This window comes from Camarhynchus parvulus, chromosome 2, assembly GCF_901933205.1.
Source record: "Camarhynchus parvulus chromosome 2, STF_HiC, whole genome shotgun sequence".
NCBI lineage: Eukaryota > Metazoa > Chordata > Aves > Passeriformes > Thraupidae > Camarhynchus > Camarhynchus parvulus.
In genome coordinates, this window is record NC_044572.1 from 63923324 (window position 1) to 63944443 (window position 21120).

Genomic DNA, 21120 nt, shown 5'->3' on the forward strand with positions numbered 1-21120 from the left:
CCGCCCTGCTCTCGCCTGGCTGATCTGTGTGCAGAGCAGGGCAGAGATTCCCCTCTGAGGGAACAAGGTCTGCACAGACCTGCATGAGGCCAATGGCACCACAGTCCTCTCCTGCTCCCAGGCCCACCTGGCTGCCTCCAGGTTGGCAGGAGGGTGGCTCTGGAGGCCCAGCATTCAGCCCAGACAGGGAGGAGCAGGAGCTGGCACAGGGCACCATGCCTGTGGTGCTGGAAGGTTTCCTCTTCTGGAAAGAGAGTTTTTACAAGGGCATGTTGTCATAGGACAAGGGGCAATGGTTTTAAATTGAGAGAAGGTGAAGAAGGAAGAAATTCTACACTATGAGAGTGGTGAGGCACTGGAACAGGTTGCCCAGAGAAGTTGTGGCTGTCTTCTCTCTGCAGGTGTTCAAGGCCAGGTTGGATGGAGCTTTTAGCAACCTGATGTAGTGGAAGGTGTCCCTGCCCACGGCAGGGGGGCTGGAACCAGATGCCCTTTAAGATCTTTTCCAACTGAAGCCATTCGATAATTTTATGATTCTATGATTTGATGTGTTGCAAGCTTTGTACCTGCTTATGAAATCCCTGACATGCCTTCAGCCAACCTGGCATTCCTGAGACAGACCTAGAGCACAGCACCAAGTATTGGGTCTGCAAAGGAGGCACGATTCCTGCCCACAAGAAATTTAACTTTATGTGTCTGTTTACTGCCCTGCCTGGGCTTCTTGCAGGCCTCCAGAGACTCTGGACAAATGCTGTGGACTGTGCAACAGTAGCTAAAGCTTCCTAAGCTGCCTTAGCAAATCTGTGGTTTTTGAGCTATGTAAGTAGACCCATGGAGAAGGGGATTGTCATATTGACACTTTGCTAGGAAAAAAAGGAGAACCCATGCCCCAGTAAAGCTGAAGAGCCTTAATATTTCTAAGGGAAGTGAATGAACAACAGTCCAGTGTGGGATGGGTGGTTGAGATTCTGGCTGGGCATCCCGGCGAGTGGATGCGGTGGGAAGCACAGGTGGTGGAGCTGGAATCCGACCCCATGCACGGCACTTTTCGGGGTTCAGGGCTGCTCCCCTCGGGCTCTGGGACATCTCTATTCTGGAGGACCGTCCCAGGAGGAGACGGACCGCAGAGGATGGGCACGACCAGCTCACGCCAGTCTGCCGCTGTTGCTCTCCCAGCTCTCCTGTACCTTCACCGGGCCGTGACTCCGACGACTCCCCATCACCACGACCCCTCAGAGGCTCTTCCCTGGGAGACGAGGTGGGGGAAGGAGGGAACTCTCCGGAGATGCCCCGATACCGACCCGCCAGGTGGACAGCGAGCCCCGGCGGTGCCGCGGAGCGCACCTGTGGGCCATGTCTGCACCGCATCCCCACATCCCTGTCCGCTCCGCTCCGCTCCCGCCGCGGCCAGGGCGCGCCCCGCGGCGCCGGTGTCGGCAGCGGGGCGGTACCGGGGCGGCCGGCCGCCAATGGTGCGGCGGGGGCGGTGCGGGCGGTGCAGGAACACCCGGGAGGTGACAGCGACGCGCCGCCCTCCCGGCGGCGAGCGGGCGCCGGCGAACATGGCAGAGGAGCGGCGCTGAGCCCGCGCCGCCGCCCGGGGAAGGGCGGTCGCCCCAGCGCGCCCCGCGCCCGCCGAAGGGAGCGTAGCGCCGGCGCCGCCGCGGGGCTCTGTGTGATGGTGGGGGCATGGCGGGGCAGCCGGCGGCCGCGGCGCTGCTGAGGCGGGGGGCGGCTGGTCCCGGCCCCGGCGGCGGCAGCAGCAGCAGCGGTATCGAGCGGGGGCTGCCTCCCTCTCCCCGCTGAGAGAAGGAGGGAGCGCCTCGCCTCGCCGTGCCAGCCGCCTCGCCGCCGCCATGCTGCCCGGGGTGGGGGTGTTCGGCACCGGGCTGACGGCGCGGGTGATCGTGCCGCTGCTGAAGGCGGAGGGCTTCGCCGTGAAGGCGCTGTGGGGCCGCACGCCCGAGGAGGCGGAGGAGCTGGCCAAGGAGATGAGCGTCCCCTTCTACACCAGCCGCATCGACGAGGTGCTGCTGCACCAGGACGTCGACCTGGTCTGCGTCAACCTGCCACCGCCGCTCACCCGGCAGGTCGCCGTCAAGACTCTGGGTGAGTGCAGGCGGCCGGGGGGCGACCCCGCCTCGGGCTCGGGATTCCCGCTCGCCTCGGGCTAAATGGAATTGAACCTTCCCCCTCAGCGCGGAGTTTTGCCTTCGCTTTACTCTTCAGCCCTCCTCCCCATGCCCTGTGTCTCCGGAGAGGGGCTGGCCGAGCCGCGGGCGCAGGCCGAGGATCGGCGGGACGCGGGGGATGGCGCTGCGGCAGCCCGGTGTGACATCCCGCATCCCTGGTCCTCGCCTGCGAGGTCCCTCGACACCGGGGACCCGCCCCTCCGCGATGCTCGGGAAAGCCTATGCAGGGCCGGGCCTGACACCCGAGGGTGCCGGAGGAGGGAGCAGGTGTCACCCGTGTCGTGGTAAAAAAGAGAAAGTCGCGGTAAAAGGGAGGAAATAGCCATCCCGCCCGCCGGTTCCCATCCGCGCCTGGCCCGGGATCCGAGCATCGCGCCCGCGCTGCCCGAGGGGCGCGGGTGTCCGCGCTGCCCCCGGGACCCCAGCTGCGAGCCAGAGAGGGAGGCAGGAAGCGGTGACAGCAGAGGAAACGCTTAGCGAGGCTCACGTACAAAGGGAAGGAGGGACTGAAAAAGTAGGCATGCACTGTGGTGAGCTGGTCTTGTTTCAGGCGTGCGAAAGCGGGCCGCATCTCGCTTTCTCCTGTGTGAGCACAAGTCTGGGCTTTACTCTGCCAGCTTCGGGATCTCTGGTCCTCGGACACTGGCTTTCCCATGGATTTAAGTGGAAGCACCCTCTGCAGTAAAGGAATTTTAATTTGTCCCCTCAAATATAGGTGACAAAAGGTGAAAATGAGGGGAAAAAGCTCTGAGGTATCGTGTGGAGGTTTATGAGCCAGGGTGATTGCTGTCACTCTCCGTCTCATAAATGTGTGTGGTGTGTCGTAGTGTTAAATTGCTACTAGCATACTCATTAGAATTAGTCACCATTGAAATGCTGCTAATATTGCAGCCAGCTAGTGTTTTCAACATTTGAAATTATGCAATTAAGGAAATTAAGTCAGTACCTAACGAAAAAATCCTGCCTCAAGTACAGCATAGGCATTTGTCTGGAATCTTTGCTCCCTGTCACTTTCTGTACTTGGAAATGCTTGTTCTTTAAATCAGAACATTTGCTTTTCTTTTATAATACACTTGACTTTTTCCTGAAGATGCTACGCTTGCACCAGAAACCTGACTTGCTTGCCAGAATGCTATGTGATTGAATTTGCAATGTGGAAGTACATATCCCACAAAACACATATAAAGGACAGTATAAGGTAACAAGGTTCCATGTTTGACACACATTAATTTGGAGACAATTGTGTCAGTTTTCCTGTGACACACTCTTCCTGCAGTTGTTGCTCATGGAAGTGTCCAGGCTTGCCTTGTGCTCTTAGAGGCCCATGAGATTTCAGGCAGACATAAGGCACCTGTTATAAAAACGACATTTCTGAAATAATCAAGAAACACAATTGGTGTGCTTTCTCTCAGAGGGCCAGACACATACCTAGCACAATAAAGTAATAATGTTTTGTCCTTCTCTGAATATTTGCAGATTAAAGAAGAAAAAAAAAGTCTATTCTCAAATATGAGTTGAATTTATGAATGATTCTATGAATTGATGTAGCTGAAATGTTAGTGGTAACTTGCTGATGCAATCTGCTAGCAACAGACCAGAGCAGGAAAAAAGGTGTTTTCTCCCTGTTTATTAGAACATCACCATTCTTGGTTCCCTTTCACCTCTAGTTAAAGGGGTTTCTCCCTTTCCCAAACAGGCATTATTTGTATGTTGTAGGTGTAGTAAAGTTTGTGTAAAAATGCATGGAATGGTCATTAAACAGGAACTAAACAGGTTACAAGACTATAATGTGCAACATCTGATAATTTTTTAAATAGAATTTTGCTTAAAAAGATTATTACAGAAATATGTCTTGGACTACAAGTAACTCCTCTCACAGTTATCTCAGAGGTGAATTTTCTTTATTTTTTTTTAATACAGACTTTGGGTCTATAACAATGAAAGTTCTTGCACGTTCCTATAGGTGCAAACAGGGAGCTAGAGCGGCAGTTCCCAAATTGCTGAGAGGAATATCTCTCTGCTGGCAGCTCTGTCTCCTGGTCCTGCTTGCCCTTCATGGCTTAGGAGCTGCTGTGCCCTGGAGTGATTATTTTGCTTTAATCAATGGATTTTCTGGTTTGTGGGAGAGACTGCAATTAAGTGGGAGGTTCAGAAGTTTCTGGTAAACAGGGGCAATGTTGTATTGACTGAGGAAAGCAAACGATGGAAAAACATTCCTTACTCTTGAGATTTCACACAAAAATATTATGTAGCAGCTAGTGATAGGAATAGATGAGGATACCAGAGGCTTTGCAGATGGAGATTTCAGGAGGTCTAAACATGATGTCCTGCATTGCAGTAGAAGAGGTTGAGAAGTCATGAGTTGCTTTTTAATAACATGCGTATCTGGCTTCTCTATTACAGAATGAATGTCTGGCCTGGGAAGAGACAGGGACCAACTTTTCTTTGCTACCCATGTTTTATTTAAAATGGTCTTATTTCCCAAAGCTGTGTTCTCATTTGGTGAGGTTTCATTATTAAAAAGTGAAAGCCCAAGAAAGCAGTTGGTGGTGTTTCCATCACCCATCTAGAGCTGAGTTTACTCTGTGAATTTGCAGCACATTAAGGCCTGTCTGTGAATCTGCAGCACATTAAGTCCTGGCCTATTCCTGATGCAGACTCCAGAGGTGAAGGTGGGGTGAAACAGGTGTCCCCGCAGCTGTGTTTAACTCTGGTCACTCGGCAGGAAGGACTCAGTTGTTTTGTTTTCGCTGATGCACCTGACATGGAGATGTGTTGCTGCTTGAAATGTGTTTTTGGCACAGTGGCCCATCAACTTCTGTTCAAACAGAAATGTATGAGTACATGCCCCAGCTGAGGAAGTCCCCAAAAGGTGGCTTCTAGGCAGCTGTTGAGTGGAGAAAATGGGAGAAATGAAGCTTCAAACTTGCCCTGTTAGCTTTTCCTCTAAACCTCTGCTGCCCATCTCTATTAGAAACAGACTCCTGAGCTGCATCTGACTCTATGGTAGTTTTTTAGGAGCAGGATCAGTGTTGGGCAAGTCTTTGAAACCAACTGAGAAATCAAGAGAGAATTGGAAACCAGGCTGGTTTGAACAGTGACCAAAGACACAAATAAAACCCCTGGTGTTTTATATGAAATACACTGATGACCTCTGTCACTTCTGGATAAAAGGAATCAAATTCCTTGTTTGCTTTTACAAAATGGGTCTGATTGACCCTTTCCCTTTCTTGCCCCTGGTCTGTCCTGCTCACTTAGGAGCTCTTTTTATTATTGCTTTATACTTGCTTCCTGGAGCATAATACAAAACTGATATCCTGACTGACTTGCTGCTTGGTGGTGAAGAAAGATCAGTGGGTGAATATTAAGGTAAGCATTGAGAATAGTGCTGCTGTTGAATAGGGGTGGTTTCCCTTCTCACTGAACTGAAACATTCAGTGTATTTGCTAGAAGTTGTCCTCTTTTCCCCTCCCTTCAGTAGTACAGTCATATCCCAAGCCTGATCAGGCAGGGGAGATGTGTTTGCATAGAGGAATGAAATGTGTCACCTATTGAGTGCCTAGTTGTGCCCAGCATCAGAAGAGCTGCTAGTACAGACAGTATGATATGAGCCTCCACCTAGTTCAAAACTGTCAGCACATGACTTTTCCCAGTGTAATCCCTCCGGAATCAATTAGATACGACATTCTTCAGATCTTGACTGAAACACTTGCTTTGTGAGACTGAGTAGCTGCCACATCAGGTGATACACTGTGTGTGGTTCTGAGAAGACCTTGGTGACATTTTGTCATGAAGGCACAGATGTTTCCGTGTGCCTGGCCCTCTTGGTGTTTGCCTCAAGTCAGCTTGGATAAAGAGAATTTATTCCTGAGCTCCACATGCAGTGTTTCTGGGGAGCAAATGTTTTGCTTTTGAGAAGACTCAAGTACCAGATGTTTAGCATATCTCTAGAGACGTTATCCTTGATTCTATTTACAGTTGTTTTGCTTACTCTTTCATCCCAAGTTAAGGACAGGAACACTGAGCCGTGTGTTGAGTATTTACTGCATTGTTTGCAGCCGTGTCTATGTAGTATTAGTTTTTAAAATGTTTATGTTGTAGTAGTGCATGGTAGGAGTTCATTCTGCCTGGGGACTACACAGAGTATGATTTTCCCAGCCCTCCAGGAGCGGCTCCTCTTAAGGAGCACTTAAAGTTTTTTGCTGATTGGTAGTTCTTCTACTTGGTCATGAGGGAGCATCTTTATTTAGAGAGGAACATAAATAGTACTGCTCAGATCCTTACCTTCCACCCCTTCACAGGAAGCACTGGCACCACACAGGCATGCAGTATAGGCCTGCTGTCCAAAATGTGTTTGTGAGAACTCCTTGTTAAAGCACTGACAATATTATTGCTGCATCTATCTCTGAGATGGGAGGAACATCAAGCTGCAGTGAAGTAATTTACAGAGCTGATGCAATCTCTAATTAATTTCTACACTCCTCTGCACCCATGCAAATCAGGCAGAAGTTAGGGTTGTAGCAGGGGATAAAGCTCAGTCCAGAGTTTATAAAGCATTAGGATTCCTGGGGAAGAGATGCCCTATTAAGGGAAAACATTATCATGACTATTTATTATTAATAGCAATGTAATTTCTGTCCTGTAATATTGAGTTTAAATTTGACCTAACAGCAGTGACTTTCAGCAGAACAGCTCCTTTCAGCTCCTGTGCTTGGAAGGCAGATGACTTTGCGGCATATTAAATGTGAATTATGGTCATCTTAGTGCAAAAGAAGTCAGATGAAGTGCTGTCTATCTTTAATCAGCAGAGCTAGCAAAGGCTGTGATGCCTTTTTTTTGCATTTATTGTAAAGGCAGTCCAAAGAGCCTGCTGGCAGTCGGCTGGATGTCATCTTTCTACTCAAGTGAGGAAGGTATACCACAGAAAATGGCAACTAACTCTTCCATTGACCTTTTTCTCTCAGTACAGCAGACCTTTAATGCCAGTATTATTCCTGTAAAATTCCTTCCGAGATATTGGGCCTCTGAGACAGCTGAGGTAAAAAGACCAGTGTTCAGGTTTAAGAACAAAACTCATAAAAATAATAATAAAAAACTAGAAAACCCCCCCACCTCCTGTTTCCTTCATGACCTTCAAATCAAAGGTGTGTTTTCATTTTTTTCCCCAGTTGCTCTCTTCTGTGTGAAAGCAGCCACCAGTTCTATTGTTACCCTGGTAGGTGGGTTGGGAGCCCAGAATGGACCAGACTTGGAATACTGCGGCACTGTGGTCATGCTGTGATGACACATTCAAATTTGCCTAGCCTAAAAAACAGCCAGTTGTGATGGAAGAGGTTGTTTTAAACAGTGCTAGATATGAAGATCCTACTGTGTTCCTGTGTCCAGTCAGGTCAGTGTGTCTTGCTGCATTTTTTCCATATTTAAGCAGAGTGCTTGGCCTTGGGGATCCCAGGATGCTGTTTCCAGACCAGTGTGGGCAACTGAAGTGGGTTGGGCTGAATCTCCTCAGGTTACCTGCAGGTGTAGTCTTGGCCCATTCAGCTGGAGGAGGGCAGATGTGAAAAGCAGCATCTCTCGGGTTTGGAAGGTTACTGTCTGCTGTTAGATTTCACTGTGCACTGTAGGTGACTTGGCTGAAACAAATGGCAGCCCAAGCCTTCAGCAGCCCCACTTCTCCCTGTAATTTAAATGACAAAATGTGCCAGAGCACACACACCCTTCTTCCATCTGCTTGACTGCTGGGGGCTTGGACCTTTGGCATGGTGAAGAAAATGAGAGCAATGCTGACCTCTACCAGTGTTTGATTTGATCTGTCATGCTTTGTTAGGCAGAGCCCATAGTCAGGGGTGATACTTGGAAGAGAAATCTTCCTTTTAATACATGTGTCAGGGCTGCTGCTGTCTGTTTTCCTTTTTTTGGTAAATCTTTATGTAGGCAAGTCCTTATGACCTTTATCATTTCAATATGCTTTGAACACTATTGTTGTGCTATTCTGCTCTTACATTGTGTTAGCAATGGTGGTAAATGCAGCTTTTTTTTTTTTTCTTTATTCTCTCTGGTGCTGGAAAAACTCATCTGTTCAAAGACTGGTGAACATCAGGGCTATGTCCAGCACAGGTCCTCCCAGTGCACCCTTGTCAGTGCTAATAGTGACAAACCAGCATTAGCAGCACAATAATATCTTGATTTGGTGTTATAAACAGGTAAGAGGCTCTCTGAGATGTGGCTTCTGGCATGGCTGAGGAAGACTTGACTAGTGTGAGTTAAGTAAAAAAGGTCTGGAAGTAGTACAATATCTCCCATGAATGAAGCAGGCGTTGGTGCTGAAGGTGTAGAGTGCATGTCTAGCCTTGTGGCTGTGCTAGCGAGGATCTCTTTCTGGTTTTCACTTGATGGCACAGTTCATACAGTGAATATCACATAGACAATATCTTGTGCAGCTGTTTTTAAAATTTTTGTTGAAATGGCACATCTGTGCTGTTGCACAAACAGAAAATGTGCCACATAGCTTGATTCTATGAGAAGATGTGAGAAGGTATTGATAAACGGTGTATTTATACTGCTAGAGCTGCGCCCAGGCTAAATATTGTAATTATTTAAGTTGTAGAGTAAATTATTGCACTCGGCTCACATGGGAAACATCAGAAGACAGATTTTATTATTATTGTTGTTATTGTTTCTTGCATTGCTTTGTCCTTCATTCTTGACAGACAGTGGCCGCTGTGATGGCCTGCTGTGGTACTGAGCTGTCTGATCCCTCTGTGACTTTGTCTTGTGGTTTGGTTTTAGAGACTTGAGTTGCTGAGTGTTCAGTGCTGAAGGTAGATAAAAGGAAGGACTTGCAAGCTACTTCTGTTCCAGATTTTGAAAGAATATTAAATAATAAATAAAGGAAGAATATGTAGGTAAATGCAGAGAAGGGAAAATATGTTGAATGAATAAAATGACTGGATTTTCAAGCTTCCCATAGTTGCCTCTTTTCTCTCTTTCATTTGTTTTTTTTTTTTCTTTCTTAAAGCCCTCTCATGCCTGAAGTGACTGAGTTTTGCTGTATGCTCCAGACATGGATAGTTGAGACATCCCCTGATGGAGGCAGGATAAAAGCTCTGCAAGATACTAAACATGTTGTTCTATCTGCTTTTGTTTGAAAACTAGGTAAATTGTGTTGGACCATATTGCACCTTACTGTCCTTTTCTTCCTATGTGCAGTAGATTTTGCCCATTGTGCTGTAGTCATGGCAGAGCACCAGGAGTGAAAATGGAGTTAAATTTCCAGGATGGCCAAGATGGGTGTTTTTCACAGGCCACTGCAGTACAACAACCCCCTCCACTGTTAATATCTGTTTGCCAGCAGCACTGTTTCTAGTGGCTATGAATTGTTATTGTTGCTTCAAACCACTGAAGCAGAAGTGTTTACCCTACTGCTTTTTGTTTATTTTCCGTGTAACAAACTCTGAGCTCCTAAGACTGAGCTCAGTGACTTCATTTGCAAGGTCAGCATGCATGCAGGTAACAAAACCACACTCCTTAAAAAAATTATTTCAAGTCTTAAATCTTGATTTAAACAAATTTATTTAAATGGCTATATAATTAAAGAGGGACAATCCCTTGTGTAGCGTTCCTAAACTGATTTAAGGCCTGGTCTGCACGTGGATTTTTGTACCAGTGTAATTTTGATTGGAAGGGGTATGATTTCTTTAATGCAGTAATTGCTGGGTGGTCATTAGAAGTCCAGCTGGTGTGATTTTGCATGAGCACTGTTCTGCCAGCACAGTGGCACCTGTCTGTGGTACAGGTTATTCCTGCTCCTGTGCAGTGGTCAGTTGCACCCATCTTTTGAGTGTTCAGCTGGCACTGGTGTATCTGTGTTACAGGTATAGTCCAGCTCTGGGTGTGTGGGTAGGGCTGTACTCTGCATCAAGATGGGTCATGGACGCTGTGAGGAATTAAGTTCAGCTTTTGGATCACTGTGAGTTTGGAGACCTTTGAACAAAAGTCTCCAAAAGGTCTCCAAACTTCTGTGCTTGTTCAGGAGCTGGCTGTGCTGAAAATGTGGTGAAGAGCAGGGGAGGATGAACCTTGCTGCCCTGCCCAGCTGGCCATGACCACCTGTGTCAGACAAGGCTCATCCACCTGGCAAGTGTAAGTGTAATTGTCCTTGGGTGCTGTGGGTGCCTGAGATAGCTGCACTTCCAGGTGATGGAACTGGCATCCAAGATATCAGAAACACCAGATCTTATTTACACACAGGTTTGACTCAGAGAGTAGCAGGAGTTACAGGGAATTGTGGAGGCTGAGAGTTTATCCCTTTTCTCCTTTAGAAATAGACCATAGCATGCTTTGTTTTAGCACAGCCAGGGCTAACGATAAAAGTTTGGTTTTTATCAGGCCTAACTCCTGAGTATGAACACGGTGAAGAGCCCAGAAAATGAGAACATGGTGTGAGCAACTTGCTTGGTAGTAATGTAAGAGTAAACATAGTGATTTAACACTGGGAGTAAAATTGCTTCTGTCATTTGCTACTGTGCTAGAGTTTATCTCAGGGTGAAAACTGGTGCCTTCAATTCCATCACAGCAGCAGTCACAGCTTTAGTGAAGCAGATGGAAGTGAAAAAAAGGCAGCACCTTTGTTTTGCATTCTGATGTTTCCATGGCTTTTATCAGCAATAAAGACCCTTGTTTTGGCACTTCCTTGCAGTGAATGTTTGGCTGTCTTCAGCTATTCCAACTGGCAATTTTTTGCCAGGAAATGCCCAGAAGGGAGGGCATGGTTGAATTAAATACTGTTTCTAGGGTACTGGGCTTCACATGGCTAATGAGAAGCTTTAATATAGAGAGCTTTTCAAAATCCAAATGGAGTCAAGCAAGGAGAGAGAACTATAAAATAGTAATTACCCTTGCTGTGCTGGAGTAATGTTGCTTAAAAATGTGAAACCAAGGGCTGGGCTCAGTACTCCAAATTCTTTCTCTTGGTGTCTGTACATATAGTTTCACATATGTATAAAATATAAAAAAAATGTTAAAGTGAAAAATATATAAATTAAAAATTCCTGGAAGTCCCTCCCCTTCCTTCATTTCCTCAGCCCATAAAAGACAATGCAACTGTTAGTGTTTCATGTGGGGATAGGAAAGGGGAAAGAAAATAGCTGGGAGATCATCTGAAACAGTTGCAGCTAAGCTTGTGTGCATCAAAATAAATTCCAGAAATGTGCCTGAAAGTTGTATGTGAAAGCTTTGATTCTGATCGTGCTTGCTCCACTCTAGATGTAATTAAAGCTCTACTGGATCAAAGGAAATAGTTGAAATTTATGATGACATTATTGAAAGCACATTGTGGCCCAAAAGAAAAACCAAGTGTGCCTCAGGGAGAGGGGCCTGGCCTTGCAGATCTGTGTCCTCTCAGCAAAGACATCTCTGTCAATTTAGGAAATGATTGGTGGGAGTCTTGGGACACAGTTCTGCAAACCTTTGATTACAAGTAGTCTTCTTGAAGACAAAAATCACTGATTCCTTCTAGAGAATATTTGTAAGGCACAGTAATTTATGTAGGTAGGAATTTGCTTGCAAACAGCTTTTGTACCAGTTTATAAAAAAATCTGAAGATATAGCTATGTCTCTGCAGTTCTATAGCTCTATACAGTTGTGTTTCTATAGCATATTATAGCAGCATGTCTGCAGAAATGAAAAATAAGATGGAAAATATTTGGAGCAGAGGTGCATAAATACCTTAGCCATAGCCTACAAAAATCTATCACTAGATTAGTGTGACAGAGCTTGCAGAACTCTTCTGTAACTTGCTGCTTGCCTTGAAGGAACTTGACAGTTTAGTGCTAGGAAGGATGCTTTGTGGTTAAACAGTATGAGATGCTTTGATAAAGACTTTCTTCTCAGGCAGAGTGCTAAGCAACACTCCCTGAGATTAGTTTGTGGATACAGTGTTATCCGAATGCATGAGAGGGTGTCCTGAATTTTAAATTCATGTTACTGAAGAATTCTGTTTAAAAATCTGTGTCATGAGATGCTTGTTTTGCTGGGCTGACATCTTTGCTAAACTAGCCAGAGTATGTGTGGACGTGGCCTGTGGCTATTGCTGTAGCCTGGGAGAACCATGGACCTGAAATGTAATTCTGAATATAATTTTTACTCTGCCACATAGGCATTAGGAAAAAATACTTTGATGCACTGTATGCCTGAAATGAGGAAATTGTGTTCGCAAGCCATCTTGCTTCTGTCTCATGAATGCTGTTCTGTTTGCTTGTGAGATTTGATGCTGTCTAGCAGACTTATTTATGCCTTTGATTATAGTGCTGTCTCTCAGCTTGTCATATGGATTTAATTGTGATGGTGCTGTGGTTGTCGTTGTTTGAAATTACAGATTTGTTCATGTAGGGGAAGGTGATCATTCTCAAGGCCTGATGATGTGCACAGATGTTTTGGCAGCTGCTGAGACCGCACCTGCTTCCATCTGTGTGCAGAGGGACCTCACCCTTTATATGTCAGGTGGGGATAAAATTGTTCCACTATACCCTTGTTGTGTGTTTGGTGAGACTCCTGTTTGCTCTGAGCAGGAGTGGTCTGATGAGAATTAAGCCTCAGAATTGCTGTCCTGAGCTTCCATTCTCTGTAACACAGGTTGTGTGTTTGAATTAGATCACACTTACCTGCCTTCCTGAAAGTGGTTGCATCTTCCAGGGTGCTCAAAACTACAGACAGGGATGAGGGGGTGTAGGGAAATGAAGAGACTGGCTGAAGTTTGTGTGGAAGCTGGTGACAGGGGCAGAAGGTGAGACCTCTGAGGTCTGCTCTTCTCTTTCACTGTGGGACGCGCTGCATCTGAATGCTGTTGAGAGGATCGTCATCACAGGAAGCACATCTGAGCTGCTGGAGGAGGACCAGTCCCTGTCACTCTGGTTGGGGCTGTTTCCAGGATGGTTGTGCAGGGACTTGAAAACCAGGGTGGGAAGAGAGGACTGGGGAGAGTGCAGACTAACCTGGTTCACAGTGGACAATAACCTCTACTGCTATTCTTGTTAGTGTCCCTTTTTAATGTATACAGGGCAGCTTGTCAAGGAATTGCAAGGACTGTTTGAGGCACTGAATATTTTGTGGGTTATTAATGTCAGTAATCAGCTTTCCAGTGTTGGAGCTTTATCTAACAGGTGCTACAAAAAACCCCAAATCTTAGTAAGACAGTTTACTGTGAGCAGCGATGGCTCAGCAGGCGGGAGACTTGTGTATTTAATTTTAATGAAGTATGGAAATTCTCTTTAGTATTTGTTATGGCTCTCTGCACACTGGGAAACCCCTTTCTTTAGCAAATGGGCAGGGCCTTTTTGAGCTGACTGGAGCAACTGTTGCTTTGGAAGATAGAGAGAAGCACAGATGTCTGTAATGTAGGTAGCAAATAGGTTGCAACCTCGAGCATCAGCTCAAGCTGATATGAGCAAGTTCAGATTTGCAGCTGCTGTTAGGAATGCTTGAATGAAATACCAAAAAATATCTGTAATTTTATGTCTGGGCATTTTGTCAGCTGTAGAGTGCTTGTGTATGGCCTCTTGCATTGTGCAGAATCATTTGATAGTGCTGGGTGAAAATGAGTAGGGTGTTGGTAGTTGCTGGAGCTGCATGTACTATTCCCTGTGCTTACAGGGAATTTGCACTAGATGGAATTGCACTGTACAGAATCATGATGTCTTTCTAGTAGATATGAGTGTTAGTGCTTTTCAACAAGGTGGTAAATAAACAAATAGGCATTAGAAAACGTTTATTTTCCTTGGTGCCTGACAGAAAATTGTGGGATGATGCTCTAACTGCTAAATCAGGTTTTGGCAAACAATTTAAGGCTTTCTTGAAGAGTCTTAAATGTAATGCAACAAGTGAGTTATTAACTGGCCTTGTGTGCTCTTTGGGTTAGTGACAAAGCACTGGATTTTGAGGTTTTTGCTTACTTTGGGGAGGAATTACTTTAAAATTTTTTTTATTGAAAAGGATGCATCAAAGAATTAACAGCAGAGAAGTACAGGAAACTGTTTTCTTACTCCTAGAGAATATTAGTTTTACTTGCACTGCAGCTCTGGACCAGGATGATGGACACATCTGGGTTTTTGTAACTGTCTTTCTGTCTTAGTACGTTAGCCTGCATTTCATGTGCATTTGTGGTGCTTGCAGCTAGGAAGTCTGTAGGAACCAAGCAGATCATATGGACTATACTCTCATGAGTGTAATGAGATATATTCTTCGTCCCTGTATGAAAAACCTCTAGAACAAGCTTCAGATGGGATTGTGCTGTAGCAATAGGCTCGTGAAATTGCTGCAACTGTTGCTGCAGGAAAAAATGAGTGTCACATTCTTCCAGTCCTGCCAGCAAATAAATTAATTTGTTAATTAGTATTGTTCACATAATAAATGTCTGTAGTAATAAGATCACCTTGGCGGTCTGTCTTTTTCTCAGTATCTGGTTTTTTATTCCCAGGCTGGTCTGGCAACATAAAGCCTGTCAGGGCTTGAAACTAGTTTTAGGGAAATCAGTGTGGATAATTGTGCTGCTTCAATTTTCTGGTAGCAAACAGTGGGGGTAGTTTCTTCATCGGGAAAAAAAGTTTTTAAATCTGGCCAGAGAGGAAGAGAAGTCAGAAAATTAGTCTTGGACTAGGACAAACTCTCTAACTCTGGGAGGAGAATTGTGTAGCATGAGCCTCTGTTCTGTTTTAATGCAGCTGCACTGTCCCAGTCTCTAAACCTGTCATTTACAAGACTGTGAAAGATTAATTGATGTAGACAATAGTTAGGATATTAGGATATTAATTAAAATGCTGTGGAAGATTGAGGAACATCTAGCCTTATGTGCTTTAAATAGAGAAACTGGCAAATATAAAATCCAAAATGCCTGTAATTTTCAGTCTTGGATCTTGTTTCTTCTTTTGGACGCTCAAGTAGCTGTAAATTACTTCACAGGGCACAAGATAGTGAAAATTCAGGTATTTATGGTCAAATGTTCATTTTGGTAGGATTAAAATGATTTCAACTGGCCTGTTGCTTTTCAGACATGGTAACCAGAAAAAAAAGCCTGTGTGGAGCAATCTGAGATTTACCTCTACATTTCCTAGGGGAATTTAATCTTTTTTTTCATGTTGATATCCCCCTGTGCTCATGTAACTCAGATTCTTTCCCACAAAAATATGGATGCATTCTTTATTCCTCCTTGGGATTAGAGGGGAGCAGGTGAAGAGCACTGAGCAGGTGGGGAGGGACTCCTGTGTGCCTCTGGTTCTCAGTTTTGCAGATCCTGTAGATCTTTAACACATCTGTGACATTCCTTTTTTCCGGTTCTTATTACATCTCCCATGAGAAGTTTTACGATGATGGGAAAACTCTCACCTCTGTTGGTAGCTGCAGGTGTTGGAGCCCATTCATCTGAAGCACATCAACAGTAGTGAGTGATCACAGGCAGAATAAGCTTGCAGAGCTCTTATTCCAGACTGTCTCACTGCAGCAGTGGGTGTTTTGGGTTAAAGTGGGAGAAGGGGGTTATTCACCTGGGTTGGACCCCTGGGCAGCTTGTCCCTCTCTATTTGTGTAAAGCAGTGGAATAGATGCAGTTGTCCTCTAGGCAGTGGGTTTGTTAGGCATCAGTGCAGAGGTGTCTGTCACTTGGTGGGAGGCTAACTGTGAAAACACAAGCAGAGTTGCATTCAAGGTCAAATGCTAAAAGATTAACAGCCCTGAAGATCTCACTGTCACTGAAATCTTTGGCCATTCAAAATCTTCCAGATTTCACCCCTGAGAGCTGGATCAGGAGTGCATCAGGCGTGACCCTGATAGAACTTCCACATGCTTGAAGCCCAAAGACTTGAAAGCCTTCTGATCTGCTACTGGCAAAAAGTCATCTGTTTGAAGTCTCTTTCTGTTTAGCAGTTGTTGTTTTGTCCAAAATTCCAAAGAAACTGGTCTTCTACTGAAAGCAGCTTTACAAGAGATGGAAAGCCAAACCCAGTTGCTTGCATTGTTCCAGCATTTCCGTGAGATTGAAAGAAGTGGCCAGACTAAGTTGTTTTTCTTTACAAACAAATACTTTTTTTTTCCTGGTGCAAAGCTTGTTTTATGGCTGATACCTTTTTGCCTGGTTTTATCTCAGAGAGCAAAAAGCTGTAAATACTGGGAGTGGGATAAAGAGAATGGAATTTGTGATGGAAATGTGCTATGGGCCATAATTGGGCCATGCTGCCTCTGCTATCTGCACAGCAGCAAATTTTAGTCAGATCAGAGAATATTGTATTTCTTTCTGCGCGGCTGACTTTCTTACATTTGGTGGCCTGTGTTTGGCTTGTTACCTTTGTTTGGAAAACAGTGCCAAAAAAAGAAGAGACTTATGAGGGGTGGGGAGTAGCATGGGCAGTTGAGGTTAAAGTCCTGTATTAGGGGTAGAAACCACCTAAGTCTTCCTTCTGCCCCCTTTGCAGGAGACAGGCACTTGCTGCAGGTTCCCTGAATGCCCCAGCAACGTGGCAAGCCATGCCCAGCCTTGTGGGAAGTGGTGAAAAGGCTTAGCAGTGTTCTTTGGCATTTCTTGTCTTTGAAAACACTCTGCTTGAAAACTTCAGATAACATTTGCCTGGAAGAGGAGGATGTGTTTCAGTCAAATGATAAGAGGGGAGGGGCTGGTCTCAGGGCACAGTGCGAGACACCTCCCTTGTTAGAAACGGGAAAAATAGATGAAAACACAACATGGAAAGGCACCCCGTCATGCTGACAAATTTGGCCAGAGGAAGCCAGCTGAATAAAGGCCAGCAGGGGAGGGAGGGGATGGGAGAGTGTTGGGGCAGGAGGGAACAAGTGTCAATGCAGCAGGCTGTGCTTCTGGGACTAGGCTCGTAAAAAATCGAAGGGGAAAGAGGATGTAGCTCTTGTTACTTTCAAATTCCCTTGTCTGCCCTCCCTCTCAGCTGGGAGCTGTTCCTGTCTCCCTCCCTCCCACTACAGGCTGTGGGCTGCTTGCCTGGAAAGGGCTGTGCACCAGCTGCCCCTAGGATGTGCTGCAGGGGCTCAGGTGGTGATGGTGGTGGTGGTCTCCTGACAGTGAGATGCAGCTGAGAGGAGAGGGCTGGAGCAGGACATGAAGTGAGGTTTGCATTCCTCTGGGAAAGGGTAAACTGAGAGGGAGGAAGACATCATTGACTTCAATGGGAACTGTCACACATCTCCAACATGAAGGTACAGTGAATTAATGAACCTTCCCTGGAAGTGAAAATGCTAGCCATATGCTTTGGTGGTGAAAAAGGTTAGACAAAATGTGTTACCTTTACTTTCTTTTCTTCAAGTTGTCTTGAACTTTCCAGGGAAAGACTCTGTAAAGGCTCTCTCCCTGTGGAGATGAACTTCAAAGATCAGGACTGCTGAGTGGAGGCATAAAGCAACCTGTCTGGCACTGGAAACTCCCCGCTGAGGTACCAAGTACTATTCTGGTCAGGCAGAAAACTCTTTGGGCACCAAGTGCAGCAGGTTACTGATAACATCACTGTGGTGGTGAAGGATGGAAAGTTAGCCTTCCTTTAGAAGATTAGGAAGGCAAAGAGAAGTCAGGCACAGTTAGAAATTCTTGTTTATTAAACAGAGGTGATGAATAGGTATTTCAGCATCAATAAGCCATGAGACATTTGATAAGAGCTTGTTGAGTAACTCCAGAAGTTTTTGCCAAGCACGATAAGGTCTGTTTGAAGTGACCTGGCATGTGTCTGTGTGTGCCCCAGCCTTCCATACTTTTCTTCATGTTCTGGAAAGGGAGCAGCACTGGTCCAAGCTCCACAGAGCTTGCTTTTGGTTGCTGCTTTTAGCTCTGTGTCACAACCCTGCCATCTGCCTTGTTTTCTTGAAGCCACCCAGCTCCTCATAGCGAGGGCTTGTAAAGATCTCTGTGTTAGCCTGGCCTGTGCTGTGATGCTGCTGATTTGGCAATGGTTCCCATGCAGTGCATTTCAGGTTGCAGCGAGCATTACAGTTAGGTGGGCTCAAACTTACTTGCTGTTGTTTGAATAGAGTTAAATGATGCTGTTACCCCTGCAGCCTTCTTCACTGAGACACTTTCCTAGTGCCTGCAGTCCTTGAGTATTCTCCAGGCAGCTCCAACCAGTGGCTTCTAGTCAAGAAATTGCTTGTGGATGTCTGCAGACTGATCAGTGGTTCAGTCACGCCCAGTGTAGAGGGAGAGCAAACAAAGTGTTTTCCATTCCTCACTAGGTTCACAGCCTGTAGTGGCACATTTTTAAACACTGGGCTTGGAAGGGGAAGCTAAAGAAGCTGTTACTGTGACTTGCTTGACTTGGCCCCGTGAACAACTCAGCCTTTTCCTAACATGGGTATATCTACAGTATGCATGACTTTGTATAGTTGAGCTATATTTTTCTCCTCCTGGCTCCTCTTTATGCAAGATTTTCTCATGTGAAATATTTTGGATTAGATGAGGTTTACAAGGAGGAGTTGACATAACATTTCAAGGTTTGCCTCTGCTATTGCACTGGCATACTGACATCATATCCCCTGGGGTCAAACCTCTGGGATGAGAGCCAGTATTTAAAAAGATTTTTTTGCAGGGTGGAGGAATATCTTGTAGTTTCACCCCCTATGAGTTTGACCTCTCCCTCTTACGCTGCTTGTTCATTATTTCAGATTCCACCTCTACAACAAGTAAGAAAAGACTCTGATAGCCCTTTCTGTGATAATTCATGCTTAACCATCTGCTTAGGAGGCACTGATGATACTGCATGCAGCTTGATCTCCTCCTGACTCGTTTCTGAATTGCTGGTACATCCCTGTATGCTGTTAAGCCATCTTTGAAGCTTGCTGTGTCACAGCAGCATACATGAGGGGTAAATCTACTGAAGTCAGCCAAGTGGTACCAGCGTGAAACTGGAGTGACCAGAAAATCATGTCTCCTTTCTTCTGGATTATGTATAGCAGAGAGGGGTGAAAGCTTCAAGTGAGCAGAGAAAATTTTGAAAGCAGCTTTTTGATTTCCCTACCAAAGAGTCTGGCCAAGTATGCTGACAGTAATTCCAGAGACCACAGGCTGATTTGAAGTGGATCCCTGGAGCTGCATAAACAGACAGTGCATTATTCATGAGGTAACTGAGCCTTTGCCCTGCTCCAGCAGCCTGGGACAAGCAGAAATGTGCTTGCTTCCTTCACCTGGTTGACTGGCCCTCTGGGAAGGCTCTTTGCAGAGTGGAGTGGCGAGCAGAGAAGGCTGCTGATACAATTAGGCTGATTTGCACTGTGACTTAGGAGCAGTTATGGGAAGCCCATATGAATTCACTTACTACTTTTTAGTGCTGTGTTTGTGAGACAGCAGTCAATGGGGATCAGAAGTCTGGGGTGCACAAAAATGATGCAAGAGGTGAAGACTGCCTAGGTACCAGTGTACCTGTGTGCTAGCCCCATGGGCTCAAGCACATCCCATCCTTGTTCCTCCTGCACTCATTTGCAGAAAACAAAAATAACGGTAATGTTCATTAGAAGCTGTTGAATGTGGTCTCCTTCAGTGTATTTCAGAATCATAATCTTGTAGAAAGCATACCTCACCCAGCAGGAATTCAGCAAATCCAATAACAGGCTTATGATGCTGGATCTGGCATAAGAGGTTTTGGCTCAGCTGACCATAAACTGGAGAACAGGAAGGGCTGCCCTTGTTTGTGCCCATAGCTATGATGTTCATGTGGGATGTGTTTGTGGGAGAACTGGGTGTTGTGTGTGGTTTCTCCTTGAAACATCTTGTCTCAGGGAAGCTAAGTAGACATAGAAATATGGACTTGAAGCAGTTGAAGTGGCCACAGGAAAAAGAATCTGGTTGGTGGCTATTGCCCTTTTCCTTCATATTATGTTTGTCAGTCTTGCACGTTCCACATCTGACTACTACCTTAGTAGCTTCTCTCCTCTCTGATTTTATTCTAGGAACAATGCTAAAATGACATTTTGCTCCTCTCCCATCCTCCACCGCTTACTTTGCCATCGAAGCGCTGATCTCCAGCAGTTGTAATGTTAATGTGCCATGAGCAAAACCTACTAAAATACTGTAATCTGACAGGGAGCAGATGAATGTTGTCTTTTGAATGCATTCTGACAAGTTTTACTTAGTGTTATATGTGTAGAGGTAGATATTTTAGCTGGTGCAGATGTACAATAATGGTCTTAGTCCCAGGACTGCACTCTCATGTTATAGTCACAGGTCATTGGAAAAAAACAGGTGTTCAGAGAGAGGGCTGGCATAATCATGCCATTCCATAATCATACTGGAAGAACAGGTCTTACGTTTTTGGGATAAGCTGCTGTGGATTCATTATGAAAACAACCACTTAGGTTTGGATATGTCTCTGACAGACCAGCCCTCTTACTGTGTCATATGTTCATAGCCATTTGAGACAGGCAAAACTATTGAGGTAACCTAACTAATCTCCTGATCAGAGTTGAGTTTTCTCTACAGCATATTTTTGTGATATATCTGATCTTAAATATTTTCCTTTGTGGGGATTCCATCACAATGATCTCTCCACTGAAAAAGGTACTTTGTAGTCAGGCTATACTGTTCTTTATTAATTTAATCACATTATTTCCGTGTAACTCAGTTTTTAATACCTTAATGAGTTCTCTTCAATCCTTGTTGTTCCATTCTTTGAATTCACATGTACCTGTACCTCTGCATTGATGTCATATTGTCTGTGGGTGTGATTGAGGAAATTAACTCAGTTTACTAATGCCTCACATAACCTACAGAACTGCATTCAGATGCCATTAAAATGGGTTGGAGGTTAGACCACTGTGACAGAAAAGGTTGGAGCTAAATAATGCCCCAGAACGGTTTCCAGCTGAAACCATATCCCAGTGGTGTAGTAAAAAGCAAAAATAATGCTGTGGTCACAGTCCATCTTCTGGTGTGTGG

At 45.4% G+C, this 21120-nt stretch overlaps 1 protein-coding gene across 2 annotated transcripts in view; it reads left to right on the forward strand.

The window, feature by feature from the left end:
• Nucleotides 1-1747: 1747 nt before the first annotated feature.
• Nucleotides 1748-21120, forward strand: part of GFOD1 (glucose-fructose oxidoreductase domain containing 1) — a 69208-nt gene continuing 49835 nt past the window's right edge. Inside the window, exon 1 of one of the 2 annotated variants that reach the window (XM_030943242.1) lies at nucleotides 1748-2109. In XM_030943242.1, coding sequence (XP_030799102.1) covers nucleotides 1857-2109 — 253 coding nt within the window. In that variant the 5' untranslated portion in view covers nucleotides 1748-1856. Of the gene's footprint in view, nucleotides 2110-17117; nucleotides 17403-21120 lie in introns of those variants that run through there. The other variant, XM_030943243.1, reaches the window with a different exon arrangement.